The sequence below is a fragment of the Bombina bombina genome, chromosome 4 (genome assembly GCF_027579735.1).
Source record: "Bombina bombina isolate aBomBom1 chromosome 4, aBomBom1.pri, whole genome shotgun sequence".
NCBI lineage: Eukaryota > Metazoa > Chordata > Amphibia > Anura > Bombinatoridae > Bombina > Bombina bombina.
The window spans coordinates 1,116,922,922-1,116,943,629 of record NC_069502.1 but is presented as its reverse complement, the minus strand read 5'-3'; the positions used below and the strand labels follow the sequence as shown (position 1 = coordinate 1,116,943,629).

General features: G+C 40.5%; 1 protein-coding gene across 2 annotated transcripts in view; it reads left to right on the top strand.

The window, feature by feature from the left end:
• Positions 1–20,708, top strand: part of PACC1 (proton activated chloride channel 1) — a 226,370-nt gene that overhangs the window by 167,433 nt on the left and 38,229 nt on the right. For both annotated transcript variants that reach the window (XM_053712437.1, XM_053712436.1), the window contains one exon: positions 19,733–19,877. In XM_053712437.1, the coding sequence (XP_053568412.1) occupies positions 19,733–19,877 (145 nt within the window). The remainder of the gene's footprint in view (positions 1–19,732; positions 19,878–20,708) is intronic.

Sequence of the window (20,708 nt, the reverse complement as noted above, 5' to 3'; positions counted from 1 at the left end):
CGTTCCCAGGTTGAGCGCTTCTCTCTTTTTATTTATGCAAATTATGACACTTAGGGAAGTCTCCCTAAGTGTGATGCGGTAATCCAGACGTGTACGGTGTTGCTCAGTGTGCCTAGAGGGATATGGCTGCACCTCACTGACGAGGCCCACAATAGGCCGAAACGTACGTCTGGGGTTTTGCTATTTCTCTTGTTCAGAGAGGGATTGCCTGGTATTTCGGGGCTGGACTGCACTGTTAAGTCAGGATCAGACTGATATGCTACAGGAAAGTTCTTCTCTGTGAAAGGCACATATTGAGCAAAAAGAGGCTGCTTCTAGGGTGGTAACTAGCCATAGAACAAGCTATTATGCTATTGTTCGTTCCCAGGTTGAGCGCTTCTCTCTTTTTATTTATATCTTCTATACACTAGCCTGTTGTAGCTATCCACCCATCATTTAAATTTTACTGTTTAGTCTTCTGGTTCGCCTCCATTCCACAATTGGAGCAACTTTTCATAGGTTTCTGTTTTAGCTATTCGGGTATAATTATATTTTTCCAATTGAAGGAGTTTCCAGTCAACAATCGTGGGCAGCTGTGCTGTCTTCCAGCGGGTTGGAATCAGATATTTCGCCCTTGTTAGCATTAGTAGTGTTTTTTTTAATCGGGTTTCGAATTTTGAATGGAAGGTGAAAAAGTAATGTGTCTGGGGTCTTTGGAATGTCTATTTCTAGGATTTTTTGCATCTCTTCCCACACTGCGTCCAATAATTTTCTAACAGGGGGCATTCCCACCAGATATGTAACATGGAGCCTGTCTCTCCACAGCCCCTCCAGCATTTGCCCGAGGTGTTAGGGTATATTGTTTTAAGTCGAGACGGTGTTAGGTACCACCGCCTCAGAAATTTGTAGTGGGATTCCTGTGTATGTGCTGAGACCGTGACGGCATTGGCAGCCCGGAAAATCCGTTGCCACTCCAAGGTTGTGTATCCAGTTCCCAATTCTTCATGCCATTGTCTTGTGTAGGTTGGTAAAGTATTTTCTTTGAGCAAAAGAAGAAGTTTATAGATTATGTAGGTTAAGTGTCTGGGTGCGGATTGTAGTGTGCAAAGTTTTTCATAAGGTGTGGTTTCTCTGATGAAGTGCCGCTTATGCTTGTGTATAGAGATGTAATGGCCTATTTGTAGGTAGATAACCACGGTAAAGAAAAGTCAGGGTGTTCTTCTAAAAGTTCCTTTCTTGTTTTAATTCTCCTGTGTATGAAAAAATGGTTTATGTGGTTGTTAGCGAATGTAGTGTAGATCTGGTTTGGTTTGTAGGGGAAGTTCTGCATTTCCGTATACAGGGGACAGGGGGGGGGAAATCAGTAGTGGAGCTATGCGAGTCAGTTCTGACAGTCTTATCCCATTCAGAGAATAGTTCCTCCAATAATGGGAAATGTGCAACATCAATAGGTCTGTATCTTTTTATGTCCATGAGAGGGAGGCAAGATTACTTGTTTGTAAGATGCTAGCATCTAAATGTATCTTAATTTTGATCACTGCCATGGCACCACTTGACCACCCTTTGAAGAAGAATGGCTCTTCTGTAGAGATGAAAATTGGGGAGTCCTAAACCTCACCCATCTCTGGGGAGATATAATGTTTTTCTTCCTAATTGGAAAGAGTCCACAGCTGCATCCATTACTTTTGGGAAATAAGAACCTGGCCACCAGGAGGAGGCAAAGACACCCCAGCCAAAGGCTTAAATACTTCTCCCACAGGGGGGCGGAGCCAACTGCTGATGGAGCTGGACGTGTTTGAGCAGAGCTCCTGGCTTCTGGGCCATAATATGGAAAATACCGTACTGATATAAACCTTCACTTTCCCCAGTTTGCCACCTAAGAGTCCTTTGGCACCCACGTTGGAGCACAAGTCGAGCAGGAGCTCTACGCAGAGGCTTTATACCAACTTTGAGCCCTTCAACCCCACCCCATGGTGTGCATCACCGTTTTGGCTGCCGGGCTCACTCCCTCAAGAGTTTAATGTGAATAGAGGAATCAGGGGACTTCAAATTACCAGGTCCTGGGTACCCGTACATAATTAGCCATTCATACTGTGTAACCCTAAGGGCCGCGGCAAGTAAGCTGTTTGTGACGCAGCACTAATATGGAGACCTGGGGGCAGTCTGCGCGACGACTCATAGATGAGCACTTTCAGAGCCTGGAGATGGACCTTATTGCATTTGTTTCAGCCTTGACACAGAGACCAAGGCAGGTTACAGAAACCTCACATTACCAGCAGCACGTGAGTGTCGGCGTCACAGCTGCACACACACCTCAGAGCGGTCATGAAAAGACTGCAGGCGGCCCACTATTTGAATCCCTGGGCTCCGGTCGGGAGAAGGTGATGGTTATGGGCGCCTCACCATCTGGCAGGCTCGCAGTCATCCAGCCTGTTTTCTCACATAAATCTCACCTAATGAAGATCCCTGCACTGGTAGCATATATGCCATCCTTCAATTCAACAGTAATTGCGGACTATAAAGGGACACCATGGCCCAAACACGGACCTTTACAATCTTGGGGACCACTTCCTCGCAACGGAAAAGTTACAGTATTTGGACTGATCCTGACTTACCATGAAGCGGGCTAATCACGCTGACAGACGATTTTGCCCCCTGAAGGAAATGGTGGACAATGTGCTACACACGGACAATTACCTCGTCTTAACGTTTCACATATGCAAGTTTACTTTATCTGATGTGATGCACACTCAAAACTTTGTTGGTTATTGACCTGTTCTGTACGTTTGCACTAGGTAGAACTGGCTGCAAACTGCCATTGCTTTTTTGAGTTATGTTGGGTGCCCTCCCTTTTTTGCTTATTCTTTATACCCCAAAAGTTAGCCATCTCAACACTGTGTTTTGTAGAGGAGAAGGGTTCAGTATTTTTATAGTGTAAGGTATTAAGCAATTGCTGTGACCTTGTCACATAACCGTATGTCTATGCAATATCCTCAACAGGCAAGATCATAGATGGCCAATTTCTTAACTCTGTATTGTTATGCAATATTACCTCCCTACAACCTTACTACTCTATATGGCCACTTTAGGCATACCCTGTATATATGTTTGCAAGAATGTATGATGTGCACATGAGTGCTTCGAGCGAAAGTCACAGCATTTAAAGCTGTTTCTTTAAACTAGCATGCAATGCAGATATCCTACTATACATTCACTTTGTATAATATTTATTTTCTAGTATGTATATTGTACTGAGAATCATATATACTCGTATTTCGCATATACTAGCTTGTGATCAAGTTCTCCTAGATATTAATTCTCCTACTATACTGAGTACTGTTCCTTGGTTTAGTCCCGTAGATATTTCAAAATAGCTTAATGGAGGTGGCTCTAAAGTAGCTGCCATAGAGGGTCCATTTACTCTACATCCTAAAAGCCTCTTATGTTTATACTTATTTCTGTTGCAAGCCTGACACAAAACCACTCTCTTGCATTTAACTCTCTTAACATACCCCTAGGCAAGTGCCAATAATTCTCTTTTCACAAAAAGAAGCCGTACTGCCGGCGGCCGAGGCAGCGTGGCTTTCTTCCTTTACACACTAACAAGGTGCTAGTCCTAATTTACATTTTAGGAACCTGACATAAGATACATGCATACACAGTAGGGCAGTTTGTTAACTAGTGCTCTCAATAGCAATTGCCGAATACTCAGATGCCGATTTAGGGATCATACCTGACATAATTAACCCCTCATACTCAGAGTCCCCCCTCCCCCTCCTCCCCCCCCTTCCATAATAATCCTTCTACTTAGGAAGGCTACGCGACTAGTCGTTCATATGCCGCACCCTGTTTTTTTTTGTTTTTTTTTGGGTCTCATTATGTGCAGAGCTTTATCTGTATTACTTTGGGTTACCAACATACATTTTAATAATGCCAGGTTTAAGTTCATATTGCCTACTATTTCTATATTGGGACACATAACTTCAGTTTGAGGTCCACCATAGCGTCTTTAGCACAGGCAGGTCCTGCATTACTACTATATTTCATACCCTCCCTATGCTCCGTTTTCCGAATAAGCTCTATAAATTACGCCAGCTCTGCGTTTATAGAATTTGTGGCTCCCATGTACTGGATATTCCATTAACCTAATATGTAACTAGCACTTCAGCTACCCACTACACTCCAATGACCACCTCCCCCCCCCCCCCCCCCCCCCCCACCATAATATGCCTCCTAATTCAGGAGGACTATCTCTGCGGTCTTTCTAAGTAATACCGCAACTTTCACTACTTTTTTACTTGCAGCTTTTCATTTCACCAGTGTTGACTTTATCTCTTTTTTTGTTTTTTTGTTAGCATAATTAAAATGATCAGCTCCACTTACAAATTGAGTTAAAAGTCTTAAATCTAACAACTCTCTCTTATGTAACATGTTTAGCCTCACTTACAAATTGAGTTAAAAGTTTTAAACTTAACAATTTAAAGTTCATCCTATTCATACATCGTAAAAATTGTTTTACTGTATTATTAGTTACCAGATGTAACATCATGAAGATGTAAAATCTGAGGTGAATGTTAAGGGATCCATAAGTGATCTCTCCTATTTTAGGCAGCCTTCTACAAATGTTTATTTTTCCTTTACATGGTTTGAGGTCTAGGAGTGGCCTCCTATTTTTGCAGAGAAGGTTTCGATAATCATTGGCATCTTTATACTTTGTCTTTCAATAGTACAATTGATATTATTAACCTTGGTTTATGCAGCCTATAATGTATACTGTATATGATACCTTGTTATTGTTACTCTTTGTAGGTGACTGTACAATGCTCAATTGTTTGGCTTGTTTGCTGACATTTTTCCTCAATAAAAATATTAAAAAAAAAAAATACTTCTCCCACTTCCATCATCCCCCAGTCATTCTTTGCCTTTCGTCCCAGGAGGTTGACAGAGAAGTGTCAGAATTTGTTTTGTCTCTTATGGAGTTTTAAGTAGCCCTATAAGCTTCTCAACTTGAGGGCCTGGGTGAACGTCCAGAGATGCAGAGGGAGCTTCCCTTTGCGACACCATCCCGACTCATATTAACAGCTCCTACAGCAATCGGCGTTGACAAGTTTCGCAGACTGTTTCTCTCAAGTCCATGTCAGGAGCGATGCTACTAACCTGTCACACTTGAAGGGCCATGTTCCTGTTCCATGGCGTAGATTCTGGTAAGATCGTTTCAATTTTTATTACATAATATTAACACCGAACACAGGGTCACAGTGTGGTGCCTTTTATCTTTTTCAGAATCAAGGATTAATGTCTCCTTAGGGGGATTATTGAAAAGGGGGGAATAATAATCTTATATGTTTATTTGATTTTATGCTGCTTTATGTGTGAGATGTTAGGCTCATAGGCTGTTATGGAACATACAGGTTTCACTTTCACTTTGAGATCCATGCAGCTTACAAGCTTGGCGCGCTTTCTCTCATAGCAGGGTCAGTCCTGCATTGTGCACTATGTGATTCATTCCCTCTTTCCTGACCGGACTATCAGAGGGGATTCATAAATCTCTGTACTGCCTGGGTCATAGGAGGTGGTGAGTGCCCCAGCCATTGGGGTATAAGGGTGCCCTTTTATGAATAAAATAAAATGTTTTATTTCTCTAATTCTCCGGTTATTGCACTAGCGTAATGGATTCTGTTACTTTAGAGGGCACTCCCTCTATTCCTAAGGAGTAATTCCTGTTTGTATGGTAAGGATGCCCTAGTTCCCCCTCACAATTATGTTCTATATGCCTTAATAATGTGATAATATCAAACATGTTTGATACCACGGAGCCGTCCACCTCTGAGGAGTTGCGGATCCTCCATCTGGAGGGGGCCTTTTTTTCTCCGGATGTTACTGCGCAGTTCAGACAGCGGTGTCTGCGGCCTTAATGCTTTTCTTTGCCCTGCTAAGCACAAGCAAAGGGTTACATACTGCACTCCTTCCCAGAGTACATCAAATAATTTTTTAATTTAACTGATAGGGTTATCCGAGGATGCGGTTCTTTCTGAGGCTTCAGAGTATGAACTTTCTGGGTCGGATTCTGCTGCCTCTCCAGCTGCAGAGGAACCAGACTTTAGTTTTAGGAATTTGCGTTTCTTCTAAATAAAGTTTTTGGCGAATTCAGGGGTTCCAGAGGTCATATTGCCTGATGAACCTTTATTTCCTAAATTGAATAGAGTTTGAGGACAGGGTGGTGCCTTCCCTTCCCTGCTCCATGCATTCGCATGTTACTCAGACATGTTTTTTCAGTTATTGAACGACCCTTTCCTTATTGGATACGGGAATACTCAGTCTGCTCTTCGAATGACGCACCTCATTAGACATGTGGGGATGATGTAATCTCCTGATTGTCCATGTATTGAGATCTTTTCCAGTTTTTTTTGGAAGATCAGGGCTCCGTTTGGCTGGTCCTGTGGTAGGCCTGTTTCTTTTTGGGCGTTAACCTACGGGTTGCCTTGTATTTTATTTTCATCCAATAGGATTTCCTGTCTGTTTTCCTTCTTCCCCTCTGAGGGAGTATTTATGCGGCTTAACGATTAGGACCCGGATTGCAGACTTGTTCTGTCTGGTAGCTGTTGGGACACGTGGCGTTACTCTGCTTGGCTGGTCCGGTAGAGGCGCCGAGTGCTCATGTTATCCTCTGTGTTCAACTAAGCATTCTAGAGGACTGATGGGTCTGTGAGGTAGGAAGGATTGTCTCAGTCCTGAAAGCCTTCAATTTGGATGACTGGCTCAGTGGAGTTCCACTGCGTCTCTCTCTCTTGTGTCTAGGGTTGTCAGACCCTAGAGCTCCTTCCCATCTAGTGGAGGGTTGGTGGGCTTGCGCCCTTTTGCTACCGTGTTGGGCGGTTTGGCCTTTTTCCCTTTGAGGTCCTGGGTATTGTCCTTCTGGACTTAGTCCTCAGCAGCTAGTAGTTTATTGGGTAGTTCAGCTGCCTTGCAGCGGATAAGTTGCAGCATGTGACCAGCTGCAGCTATTGCACATTGATTGTGTACAGTCTAGCTGTTTTTATGAGACCTTTTGGTCTTTTTCTGTTGTCTCCATGTGAGTTAGGTCTCCTTTCAGGGACCTGGGTTCCCCTCCGGGATATGGTCATTCCCTGTTAGGGGCACTGGGTGTGGTCTCCTTGGACTCTGCTCGGAGCTGGGGATGCTGTGCGTCCTTTTCTCTCTATGATCCTCTGTTTGTATGGAGGTGATGCGGCGACCAGCCTTTGCTCGAGTGATTTTGGCCTCAGGGTATCCTCTTACTTGTTGTCCTGCAGCTGTTTGAGAGTCTATTAGCTCTAGTGTTGTTGTACAACCTTTTAACGCCTTAGCTCCTTTGGGGTATTGGACTTTGGCAAGGGGTGGTCTCTGCTTTGGGTCGGGACGTGTAAACAAGATTATGAGTTCTAATCAGCATGACTTTAGCAGAAATAGATCATGTCAAACTAATCTAATTAGATTCTATGAGGAAGTAAGTAAAAATATAGATAAAGGGGAATCAGTTGATGTGATATACTTAGATTTTGCAAAGGCATTTGATACAGTGCCACATGAGAGATTAATGCACAAAATTAAGGGACTGGGAATAGCTGAAAATGTTAGCTCATGGATAAATAACTGGATAAAAGATAGGGAGTAACGAGTAGTAGTAAATGGATCATACTCAGATTGGACAAAGGTAATCAGTGGCGTCCCCCAGGGATCAGTACTGGGCCCTGTTCTTTTTAATATTTTTTTAAATGACTTGGAGCAAGGATTAAATAGCGACATCTCTATTTTTGCAGATGATACTAAGTTAAGTAAGGTCAATAGGTCAGAGCAGCACGAACTCTCTTTACAAAGGGATTTGCTAAAATTAGAACTATGGGCAAGTGAATGGAAAATGAGATTTAATACGGAAAAATGCAAGGTTCTACAGTAAAAATAAGCAGGCTACGTATTTTTTAAATGGGACAAGACTTAGCCAAACACAGGAGGAAAGGGATTTGGGAGTAGTAATAGATAACAAGCTAAAGATGGGTGCACAATGCAGGGCAGCGGCTTCAAAGGCTAATAAGATACTAGCATGTATTAAAAGAGGCATTGATTCAAGGGAGGAAAGCATAATTCTGTCATTATATAAAGCCCTGGTAAGACCTCACCTTGAGTTTGGAGTGCAGATCTGGGGACCGATTGCTAAAAAAGATATTGCAGAACTAGAAAAAGTTCAGAGAAGGGCCACAAAGCTAATAAGGGGATTGGAGAAATTAACCTATGAGGAGAGGCTAGTGAAACTGGGTCTGTTTTCTTTAGAAAAAAGGCACTTGAGAGGTGACATGATTACTTTATATATATATATATATATATATATATATATATATATATATATATATATATTCAAGGCCCATATACAGAGATGGCAGAAGCTCTGTTTATTCCAAGAAAATTGTTTCTGACAAGAGGTCATAATTTAAGGTTGGAGGAAAGGAGATTTAATCTCCTGCAACGGAAACTTTTTTTCACTGTAAGAGCAATAAAATTGTGGAACTCATTACCAAAGGAGGTAGTGAATGCCAATTCCATAGATACATTTAAAAATAGTCTGGATAAATTTCTGTATATAAACAAAATTAATGGATATTATTGCTAGTATTAAATGGGTCACATTTTAATGAGGTTATTTAAGCTTAACTGGAGCTTTTTGAAAGTATTTTAGATTTGTATAGGTTGAACTCGATGGACTTCAGTCTTTTTTCAACCTTATCTACTATGTTACTATGTATGTTACTTGCGAGTTATCTCGTTATCCAGGTTGATCTGGAAATTGCGTTGATTTCCTGTGGTCCCTATGGTCAGGTTTTTTATGTCAGACGGGGTGTTAAGTTTGTCTAAACAATTGGGGGCTCAGATCTGTTTTCTCCCTGGTGCTTCCAGTTGCTGAGGCTTCGCTCAGTGTTTCCCTTTGTGGAGTTGTTGCTGGACTTTTTGGCTCTAGGGCTGGTTTGGGGTTCCCCAGTTCCTGGGAAGTTGGGCTATGTCCTTTTACTTGGACTAATTGACCTGGTCACGGTTGGCCAGGTTGTCTGAGTGCTAATGCTCATTGGGCCTTGACTTACGCCTTTATGGTCGGTTTCCCTTGGTCAGATTGCTGTGGTAACCTTTTGGATCACTGCTCTGCAGACAAATGGGTTTGCAGTGTCTCTGCTGCAGCTATTGCACATTGGATGTGTGTTAGCAAGTTAATTCCTTAGGGGAATTCCTTCCAAGTTCATCTGAGTTGGAGATTGATCTCTCCTTTAGCCTGTGGCTTTGTGTCTTGTGGGCAGGTGCTCTGCTTTTTTGGCCCCATCCCTTTTCTTAGGGCGGGGAGCTTATTCTCCTCCTTATGGAGGTGTGGTCCCTTTTCTTAGGGATTCTCTTGGATTCAGGAGGTTGGAACTGAGAATTAACCTTTCAGAGAGGGTGTTTTTCTCTGGGTTGTTACGTTCCATTTGGAGTCTTGCTGGCTCTGTGTCAAGACTATGGTGGGCCTTTTGTTAGATTCCTTTGGGTCTACGGCCTTGTCGTCTGTTTCTAAGGAGTCGGGTTGTCACCAGTGCTCTGTTGGGATGGCTGTGGCCATTCTTCTGCTTGTTTTTGAGCTGGTGTTGGGTTGTTCTGTTTCCCTGTTTTCAAGACCTACCGATGCTTGGGCTGGCCCGGTTGGGAGTGGGTTCTGAGATGTGCTGTCTTCTTCAGGATCTAGGTTGGCATTGTAGCTAGCCCCATGGGTTTACAAGCTGAGGGTCCCGGGTTACCATTCACCTTTGGGTTCTGGGTGTAACCTCTCTCTCTCTCTTGGGGGGGCAGTAGGTCTTGTTGAGGTTATGTGCTTCCCCTTTTGGAGCCCTGTGTGTAGGTCTAGCGGCTCGATTGCCTAGAGTGTGCCCTCTGTCTGGGAGTTCTCCTTTTGCAATCTGTTCTCTTGCTGGCCATTTTTTACTTCTCAGCAAGTATTCTTCTGGGTCATCCTAATGATGGCTGGCGTGTTCTTGATTCAGGGTTTTTTTTTGTCTGGGTCTGTTACACGTTCTTTTTATTGTCTGAATACGATAGTATTCTTAGTTCTGACGAGGTGAAGACTCTGTCTTCAGTTGTCTTTTGGTGCTTTTGCACGATATTGAGAGAAAGTTTTCTCTGTTCGAGGCATAGCCTCCCTTTGTCTTTCAGGACCCATTTGGGTCTTTGTGAGCTGGGCTCGCTATTGTTTTTTTTCCTTTTATTAATTTTGTGGTGACCTTTCGGTTCTTCCTTGCCTTATCCCTTGGGAGGTTTAGGTTGGTGTTCCCCTCCTTAGTGAGGGGTGAGTGGTGAGGGACTGCCTGTTGGACGACTGTGTCTCCTGGAGGACTGTTGGCTCAGTTGAGTCCAATTTTGTGGCCTCTAGCTAGGCTTCTGGACTATCTGCGGGTCAGTGCCCTTGGGGCTTTTCCTTTTCAAAGTATTCTCGGCTTCGGATGAAGCGGGGTTTTTGTTGGGTAGTGGTTTCTGGCTTGGTGCCCTCAGAATGGGCCGCCTATTGTACCCTCCCGTTTTTGCATTCAGTGTCCTCTTTAGCTTGGGTATTCTTTTCCCAAAAGCAATGAATACAGCTGTGGACTCTTTCCAATTAGGAAGAAAAACATAAATTATGCTTACCTGATAATTTCCTTTTCTACCGTTGGAAAAAGTCCACAGCTCCCCACCCTTTTTCTACGTGGGGAGTCTCTTTATACTTCTGGCAGAGTGACTGGGGGATGAGGGAAGTGGGAGGAGTATTTAAGCCTTTGGCTGGGGTGTCTTTGCCTCCTTTCTTATTACCCAAAAGTAATGAATGCAGCTGTGGACTCTTTCCAACGGAAGAAAAGTAAATTATCAGGTAAGCATATTTTATGTTTTTCTGCTCACTCTTGGTTTAATACCCTTCCAAATATATTCTTCAATCGTTTTGTAATAAGGGGAGGAACGTATGAGGAAGGGGGATTGGTATTGTTTGAAATAAATACAATATCCTACATTGATTTTCCCCAACCAGGAGATTGTTCTATGTTTCCAGGTTGAGAGGTCTCTAGCGATATCCTTCCAGAAAAACACATAGTTGGCTTCAAATATATCTGGTATTCAGGCAGAGATATTAATACCCAAGTATTTTAGAAACTTGGGGTTTAGCACAAAGGGGCTATGGTCTTTTAGCCAAGTTTTTGTGGAAGATGTTAATGAAACGCCTAAAAGCTCTGATTTAGTGTGGTTTAGAAGAAAGTGAGATGGAGACATCTCCATATTTGGAAAATTAAAGTAGTAGGGCTGGAATGGATGTTTCTTTGTCTGTTAAAGTGAATAGGAAGTCATCTGCATACATTGCTAATTTGTATTCTTTTGCCCCCAATTGTATCACTTTAATTGCTTGATTGGCTCTGATGTTACTTGCTAAGGTTTCAATCGAGATTGCAAAAAGCAAAGGTGATAGCAAACAACCTTGTCTAGTCCCATTAGAGATGGGCATCTGAAAGAATATTGTTAACCTTGATTTTTGCATTAGGGGATTAATAAAACCTCTCCCCAAATTTCATCTTCTCCATCGTGTTCACCCTATCAAATGCCTTTTCGGTATCTGTTGATAACAGAGCAAGTGGTATCTTGTTTATCTTAGAGTGGGCAATCAGTTGCAAGACTTTGAGAGTGTTATCTCTTGCCTTCCTCCGCGGTATAAATCCAACTTGGTCCGTAGAAATTAGTGCTGGGAGGAATTTATTGACTCTGTTGGCTAGGGCTTTCGCAAACAATTTTATGTCAGCGTTGAGTAAGGAAATTGGTCTGTAACGTTCCGGTCTATATGTCGATTTGCCTAGTTTTGGTATCACCATGATGTATGCAGTCAACATGGTCGATGACGACATTTCTACGTCAGGTATTTCATTGAATAAATTTTGTAGATGGGGCAACAAGATGGGCAAGAATGTTTTATAGTATTTAGCACCAAGCCCATCTGGGCCTGGGCTTTTCCCGTTGGGTAGATCTTTTAAAGCGATTTGTATTTTTTCAAGTGTTAGGGGGGTTTCAAGGAAGTCTATCGCGTCTTGTTCTAGTGTTGGTAGTTGTGTTTGAGTTAAATACTCCTATGCCGTGTGTTGGACAGAGGCCTTCTCAGGAGGCGGGAAAATATGAGAGAATTTAAGATTATATAACTTACTGTAGTAAGCACGGAAGGTTTCTGCTATTTCGGGGCTGAGTTTTGCCTTCTCTGTCTTTTATAGCAAATACATGTGATTTCAGTTGCGTACGCCGAAGTGCTCGGGCTAGTAGTTTCCCAGCTTTGTTGCCCCCTTCATAAAAATGTTTTTAAACAGTAAAGCTTTTTGTTGGTTTTCATCTTGTAGTAGTTTAAAGTCTAACCTAGCCTGGCTTAACTTCACTGTTGTGAAGAATGAAGCTATAGTTTTCCCTGTTCTGTTTTAATATTTTGACTTTATGTTTAATAAAGTTGCCCATAACGGACCCCAGTGTTTCACAGTAGGGCAAAGATGGATACATGCTAATGGATTGAGGACTAATAGAGCCCCCCCCATGTTGACTTCTGGCCTGAGTAACCCTTGCAATGTCCAAAAGAGATTTGACGTCCTCCACTGAGCCTGCTTGAGAATAAAATGCTGCGGTCAAGCTCCGCTGTCGCTGTGAGTTGGCCACAAGTACAGGAGTCTCCATGATACCCTCATACGCTCTCATATCTAGTTGCGTCGTGCCCTCAACTGAACGGAACTCCTCGTGGGCATCCAGGTGATCTAAGTAACCATGTCCAGCAAATACAAACATCTTCACACATCCCTGTAAAACCTTTCCCAAAACCCATACAACTACAACACAATAAATGTTCATGCTCTACATATGTATTTTTTAATGCATATACTTTACCCTGCATACTGTATATAAATATGACTGAGCTTCACTTGTACAATAGAATGCCTGACGAAGGTACCTCAGTGCCCTGAAAGCTTGCAACTGTATCCACTATTACTTAGCGTTTACAGGTATCACCTGCATATCATTTTTGTTATTTTCTTACAAAAGGTTTTTTACTTTTCTTAGAAATAGTTTTGAGTACAGTACTTCTTTTTGTTCTGCATTGCAAACGATCTGTATGCAAAATAAACCATTTAACACTGTCACTGTACAATTTACAAAGTTTTGCAAATCAAGACCACTTCAGGGATAAATCCTGGAAATCCATATTCCTGGTCTCATTTGCTGTGGCCAATAGACAAATATTACAGGGTCAAGGGACAAAGAAAGACCATTTACACAAAAGCAAGAGGTATTTAGTGTCTTTTTATATCCATTTAACAAGCATGTTTGTAACTGCAAACATGGATATTCTGATTACATAAAGTACTTGCTAAAAATGGCTTTGAAGTTACAAAGATCCCAGGAAACAGTTGGCATGAAGTTAGCAGCAATCTGCATCGACGTTTAAGGCTAAAACTGAATGTGCTTCTCCCAGCTTCCGGCATGAATTAAGCTCAGCATTAATCACAGGCTATAAAATCTGCTGTTTGTTTTTCTGTAATTTCTAAGACTGCTGTTTGTTCTGCCCCAGTAATTTGCATTCATGCACAGTGATCTAAAAGGGCCGTAAACAGTGTGAATAATGAAATAGTATCAATGCTGTCACGAAACTGATATTTATATTTAAAGACAGATTTAGCTCCGAGGTACCCCTTAAGGTAGAGATTTTCCAGGTGTCCCTCTTTCGTATTTACATTTCCTTTCATAGTCAACTTAATATAAATTCTCTAAAACAAAAGAAAAAATATTTTTGTTATGTAGAAAAGGCAGCAGCATGTTGGTCTCAGCTTCCAGTTGTGTTCGCACAGAACTGTGCAGTGTGGGTTGCTTGACATTTCTACAATGTGCATCTATGAGACATACGTGTCAGGGTTGTGATTATTTTCTTGTATAGGAGACTAAGAATGGTTCATTGCCTTTGAAAATTCTTTACCTTGTGCCATTGTTGAAAAAACATCTGCTGAGATGCATTTTATTATTTCTCTTGGTACCGATATGTTAGTGTGGCAATAGTAATATTTCTTTATTAGCATCAGCACCAGATTACAGATAGACATGGTTTATGAAAGAATTCCGACAGGGCTAAATGACAAGTGGTGCACTCACGTTAACATGCGCGATATTGAAATATTGTGCATGCTTATTACAAGTTGAAAATAAATGCAATTAAAGACCCTCATGATAAGGGATAAGGCTAAAAAAAGTTGAATAAATACATTAAAAATAAAGTTTTACACTCCTATATACAATATCTAATAAAAATTAGTAATATAAATATTAAAAAAGTTCTAAGGGTTAAAAGGTATAAGACAAGGTATGTGAATGGAAAGGGCTATAATGTATATATACATACATATATACACATATACATACATACATATATACACATACATACATATATACACATATACATACATATATACATATATACACATATATACACATATACAAACATATATACACATATATACACATATATACACATATACATACATATATACACATATATACACATATACATACATATATACACATATACATACATATATACACATATATACACATATATACACATATACATACATATATACACATATACATACATATATACACATATACATACATATATACACATATATACACATGTATATTCCACAGTAGGCAACACAAAATCCACTAGTTGTAATGTCTTGCAAAGCATCTTGTGTGCGGTAAATATGCTCTGACCACATAAATCGGGCAAAGTGATAAAAAACACACAATTTATTAAAAACTAGTATATATAAAAACAATCAATGCACAACCATGTGCAATGTGTGTAAATACGCTAAGCGTTTCATGGCCCTCCAGCCGTTTCTTCAGGCATATTATGTTTATCACTTCGTTTGACATTTAAACCTATCCCATCCAATCAGTGCATTACGTCACTATTTGAATTTAACACAGGTGTACAAAATTATAAAGCTACTTTGAATCATAAATTGCTACAATCCATATATGAACAAACATTTGATACATGAACTAACACCCTCTAGTGGTGAAAAACTGTCAAAATGCCCTGAGAGAAGAGGCGGCCTTCAAGGGCTTAGAAATTAGCATATGAACCTCATAGGTTTAGCTTTGAACTGAGAATACCAAGAGAACAAAGCAAAATTGGTGCTAAAAGTAAATTGGAAAATTGTTTAAAATGACATGCTCTATCTGATTCATGAAAGTTTATTTTAGACTAGACTGTCCCTTTAAGTCACTTACTTTATTTGGTACATTGTTAGCAAGTTAGATATCCACCCACTGATCATCTTACTGGTTTCACATATTTATGTAACTAACGGCTAGATTTAGAGTTTGGCGGTAGCCGTGAAAACCAGCGTAAGAGGCTCCTAACGCTGGTTTTAGGCTACCGCCGGTATTTGGAGTCAGTGATTAAAGGGTCTAACGCTCACTTTTCAGCCGCGACTTTTCCATACCGCAGATCCCCTTACGTCAATTGCGTATCCTATCTTTTCAATGGGATCTTTCTAACTCCGGTATTTAGAGTCGTTTCTGAAGTGAGCGTTAGAGCTCTAACGACAAAACTCCAGACGCAGGAAAAAAGCAGGAGTTAAGAGCTTTCTGGGCTAACGCCGGTTCATAAAGCTCTTAACTACTGTACCCTAAAGTACACTAACACCTATAAACTACCTATGTACCCCTAAACCGAGGTCCCCCCACATCGCCGCCACTCGATTACATTTTTTTAACCCCTAATCTGCCGACCGCCACCTACGTTATACTTATGTACCCCTAATCTGCTGCCCCTAACACCGCCGACCCCTGTATTATATTTATTAACCCCTAACCTGCCCCCCACAACGTCGCCGCCAGCTACTTACAATAATTAACCCCTAATCTTCCGACCGCAAAGCGCCGCCACCTACGTTATCCTTATGTACCCCTAATCTGCTGCCCCTAACACCGCCGACCCCTATATTATATTTATTAACCCCTAATCTGCCCCCCTCAACGTCGCCGACACCTGCCTACACTTATTAACCCCTAATCTGCCGAGCGGACCTGAGCGCTACTATAATAAAGTAATTAACCCCTAATCCGCCTCACTAACCCTATCATAAATAGTATTAACCCCTAATCTGCCCTCCCTAACATCGCCGACACCTAACTTCAATTATTAACCCCTAATCTGCCGACTGGAGCTCACCGCTACTCTAATAAATGTATTAACCCCTAAAGCTAAGTCTAACCCTAACACTAACACCCCCCTAACTTAAATATAATTTAAATCTAACGAAATTAATTAACTCTTATTAAATAACTTATTCCTATTTAAAGCTAAATACTTACCTGTAAAATAAATCCTAATATAGCTACAATATAAATTATAATTACATTGTAGCTATTTTAGGATTAATATTTATTTTACAGGCAACTTTGTAATTATTTTAACCAGGTACAATAGCTATTAAATAGTTAAGAACTATTTAATAGTTACCTAGTTAAAATAATAACAAATTTACCTGTAAAATAAATCCTAACCTAAGTTATAATTAAACCTAACACTACCCTATCAATAAATTAATTAAATAAATTACCTACAATTACCTACAATTAACCTAACACTACACTATCAATAAATAAATTAAATACAATTGCTACAAATAACTACAATTACATAAACTAACTAAAGTACAAAAAATAAAAAAGAACTAAGTTACAAAAAATAAAAAAATATTTACAAACATAAGAAAAATATTACAACAATTTTAAACTAATTACACCTACTCTAAGCCCCCTAATAAAATAACAAAGACCCCCAAAATAAAAAATTCCCTACCCTATTCTAAATTAATAAATGTAAAAGCTCTTTTACCTTACCAGCCCTGAACAGGGCCCTTTGCGGGGCATGCCCCAAGAAAATCAGCTCTTTTGCCTGTAAAAAAAAACATACAATACCCCCCCCCAACATTACAACCCACCACCCACATACCCCTAATCTAACCCAACCCCCCCTTAAATAAACCTAACACTAAGCCCCTGAAGATCTTCCTACCTTGTCTTCACCATCCAGGTATCACCGATCCGTCCTGGCATTCGGTGCTGAAGAGGTCCAGAAGAGGCTCCAAAGTCTTCCTCCTATCCTGCAAGAAGAGGACATCCGGACCGGCAAACATCTTCTCCAAGCGGCATCTTCGATCTTCTTCCATCCGGTGCGGAGCGGGTCCATCTTGAAGCAGCCGACGCGGATCCATCCTCTTCTTCCGTTGTCTCCCGACGAATGACGGTTCCTTTAAGGGACGTCATCCAAGATGGCGTCCCTCGAATTCCGATTGGCTGATAGGATTCTATCAGCCAATCGGAATTAAGGTAGGAATATTCTGATTGGCTGATGGAATCAGCCAATCAGAATAAGTTCAATCCTATTGGCTGATCCAATCAGACAATCAGATTGAGCTTGCATTCTATTGGCTGTTCTGATCAGCCAATAGAATGCGAGCTCAATCTGATTGGCTGATTGGATCAGCCAATAGGATTGAACTTGATTCTGATTGGCTGATTCCATCAGCCAATCAGAATATTCCTACCTTAATTCCGATTGGCTGATAGAATCCTATCAGCCAATCGGAATTCGAGGGACGCCATCTTGGATGACGTCCCTTAAAGGAACAGTCATTCGTCGGGAGACAACGGAAGAAGAGGATGGATCCGCATCGGCTGCTTCAAGATGGACCCGCTCCGCACCGGATGGAAGAAGATCGAAGATGCCGCTTGGAGAAGATGTTTGCCGGTCCGGATGTCCTCTTCTTGCCGGATAGGAGGAAGACTTTGGAGCCTCTTCTGGACCTCTTCAGCACCGGATGCCAGGACGGATCGGTGATACCTGGATGGTGAAGACAAGGTAGGAAGATCTTCAGGGGCATAGTTTTAGGTTTATTTAAGGGGGGGTTGGGTTAGATTAGGGGTATGTGGGTGGTGGGTTGTAATGTTGGGGGGGGGGTATTGTATGTTTTTTTTTACAGGCAAAAGAGCTGATTTTCTTGGGGCATGCCCCGCAAAGGGCCCTGTTCAGGGCTGGTAAGGTAAAAGAGCTTTTACATTTGTTAATTTAGAATAGGGTAGGGATTTTTTTATTTTGGGGGTCTTTGTTATTTTATTAGGGGGCTTAGAGTAGGTGTAATTAGTTTAAAATTGTTGTAATATTTTTCTTATGTTTGTAAATATTTTTTTATTTTTTGTAACTTAGTTCTTTTTTATTTTTTGTACTTTAGTTAGTTTATGTAATTGCAGTTATTTGTAGCAATTGTATTTAATTTATTTATTGATAGTGTAGTGTTAGGTTAATTGTAGGTAATTGTAGGTAGTTTATTTAATTAATTTATTGATAGGGTAGTGTTAGGTTTAATTATAACTTAGGTTAGGATTTATTTTACAGGTAATTTTGTTATTATTTTAACTAGGTAACTATTAAATAGTTCTTAACTATTTAATAGCTATTGTACCTGGTTAAAATAATTACAAAGTTGCCTGTAAAATAAATATTAATCCTAAAATAGCTATAATATAATTATAATTTATATTGTAGCTATATTAGGATTTATTTTACAGGTAAGTATTTAGCTTTAAATAGGAATAATTTATTTAATAAGAGTTAATTAATTTCGTTAGATTTAAATTATATTTAACTTAGGGGGGTGTTAGTGTTAGGGTTAGACTTAGCTTTAGGGGTTAATCCATTTATTATAGTAGCGATGAGCTCCGGTCGTCAGATTAGGGGTTAATAATTGAAGGTAGGTGTCGGCGATGTTAGGGAGGGCAGATTAGGGGTTAATACTATTTATGATAGGGTTAGTGAGGCGGGTTAGGGGTTAATAACTTTATTATAGTAGCGCTCAGGTCCGCTCGGCAGATTAGGGGTTAATAAGTGTAGGTAGGTGTCGGCGACGTTGTGGGGGGCAGGTTAGGGGTTAATAAATATAATATAGGGGTCGGCGGTGTTAGAGGCAGCAGATTAGGGGTACATAGGGATAACGTAGGTTGCGGCGGTGTACGGAGCGGCAGATTAGGGGTTAATAAGTGTAAGGTTAGGGGTGTTTAGACTCGGGGTACATGTTAGGGTGTTAGGTGCAGACGTAGGAAGTGTTTCCCCATAGGAAACAATGGGGCTGCGTTAGGAGCTGAACGCTGCTTTTTTGCAGGTGTTAGGTTTTTTTTCAGCTCAAACAGCCCCATTGTTTCCTATGGGAGAATCGTGCACGAGCGCGTTTTTGAGGCTGGCCGCGTCCGTAAGCAACTCTGGTATCGAGAGTTGCATTTGCGGTAAAAATGCTCTACGCTCCTTTTTTGGAGCCTAACGCAGCATTTTTTTGAACTCTCGATACCAGAGTTAATTTTATGGTGCGGCCAGAAAAAAGCCCGCGGAGCGTTAACAGCCCATCTACCGCCAAACTCCAAATCTAGGCCTTAGTGTTTGAATATGGATATAGCACTTAGTAAAATATAACATTATAATATAACACAGATTACAATTGTAGCCTAAATATTCCATATTCAGAAAAATATCAGAAAATTTAGATTTCAAATCTATTTTTTTCAGTTTGGATTTATATATATTTAAGGATAAACTATTTTGTCTTAAATATCTAACAGTTACAAAACTCATAATGTATTTTTGTCTCTCCATATTAAGTCACAACAAAGAAAAATTCATGCAGGATTGTGAGAGTACATATTCCAGCTGGAAATTCTCAGGAGGGTTCCGAACTTGGGTAAAAATGTCTTTGGTTAAAACAACAGATGAAGATGGCAGTAAATCGGTGGAATTTAGACAAGAGGTAAAACTATATTATATTATATATATATATATATATATATGTATATATATACACATATATACCCACACACACACATATATGTATTTGAGAATCTATAGTTTAATGTTAAAATTATATCTTTACATAATCATCTTATTTAAAAGGACATAATATTTAAAACTATTTCTTGCTATATTGCAGCTTACTAGACTCACTAATAACTGCTATATGTTAAAGGGACAGTCAACACCCATGAAAACTTTATTCCATACCTTAGATCAACAAAAAAAAATTAGCCTGTACCGCATCCCATCTTCAATACCACTAACGTAAGGTGTCTAATCTTCGAAAGAACATTTAGTTTTCAGCGGTAGATAGGGCCGCCAAACTCTTCCCCCTCCTCCTCCGTCCCCTTCTTGTTTAAATTCAATACTCGTTCACAGGGACACTGTTCTATTTCTAATGCGCATGTGCTATATAATTGTAGTATGCTCGCTATTAGAAATAGAATTTGTCTCCGTGAACACGGCTAAAGAATCTAGCCGAGGATTTGATTCTCATTGGCTGAAGACTTTGAGAAGAAGCCTCCTACGTAACAGTGGGGGGAGTTTGGCGGCCATATCTACCACTGAAAACTAAATGTTCATTCGAAGATTAGACACCTAACGTTAGTGGTATTGAAGATGGGATGCGGTGCAGGCTCATTTTTTTTTGTTGATCTAAGGTATGGGATAAAGTTTTCATGGGTGTTGACTGTCCCTTTACATTCTAGTTTAATTTTAATCCCTTTTTTAAGGACTAAGGGGTCAATTTATCAACCCCTACAGCAGGCTTCGCCTGCCTACGACTGCA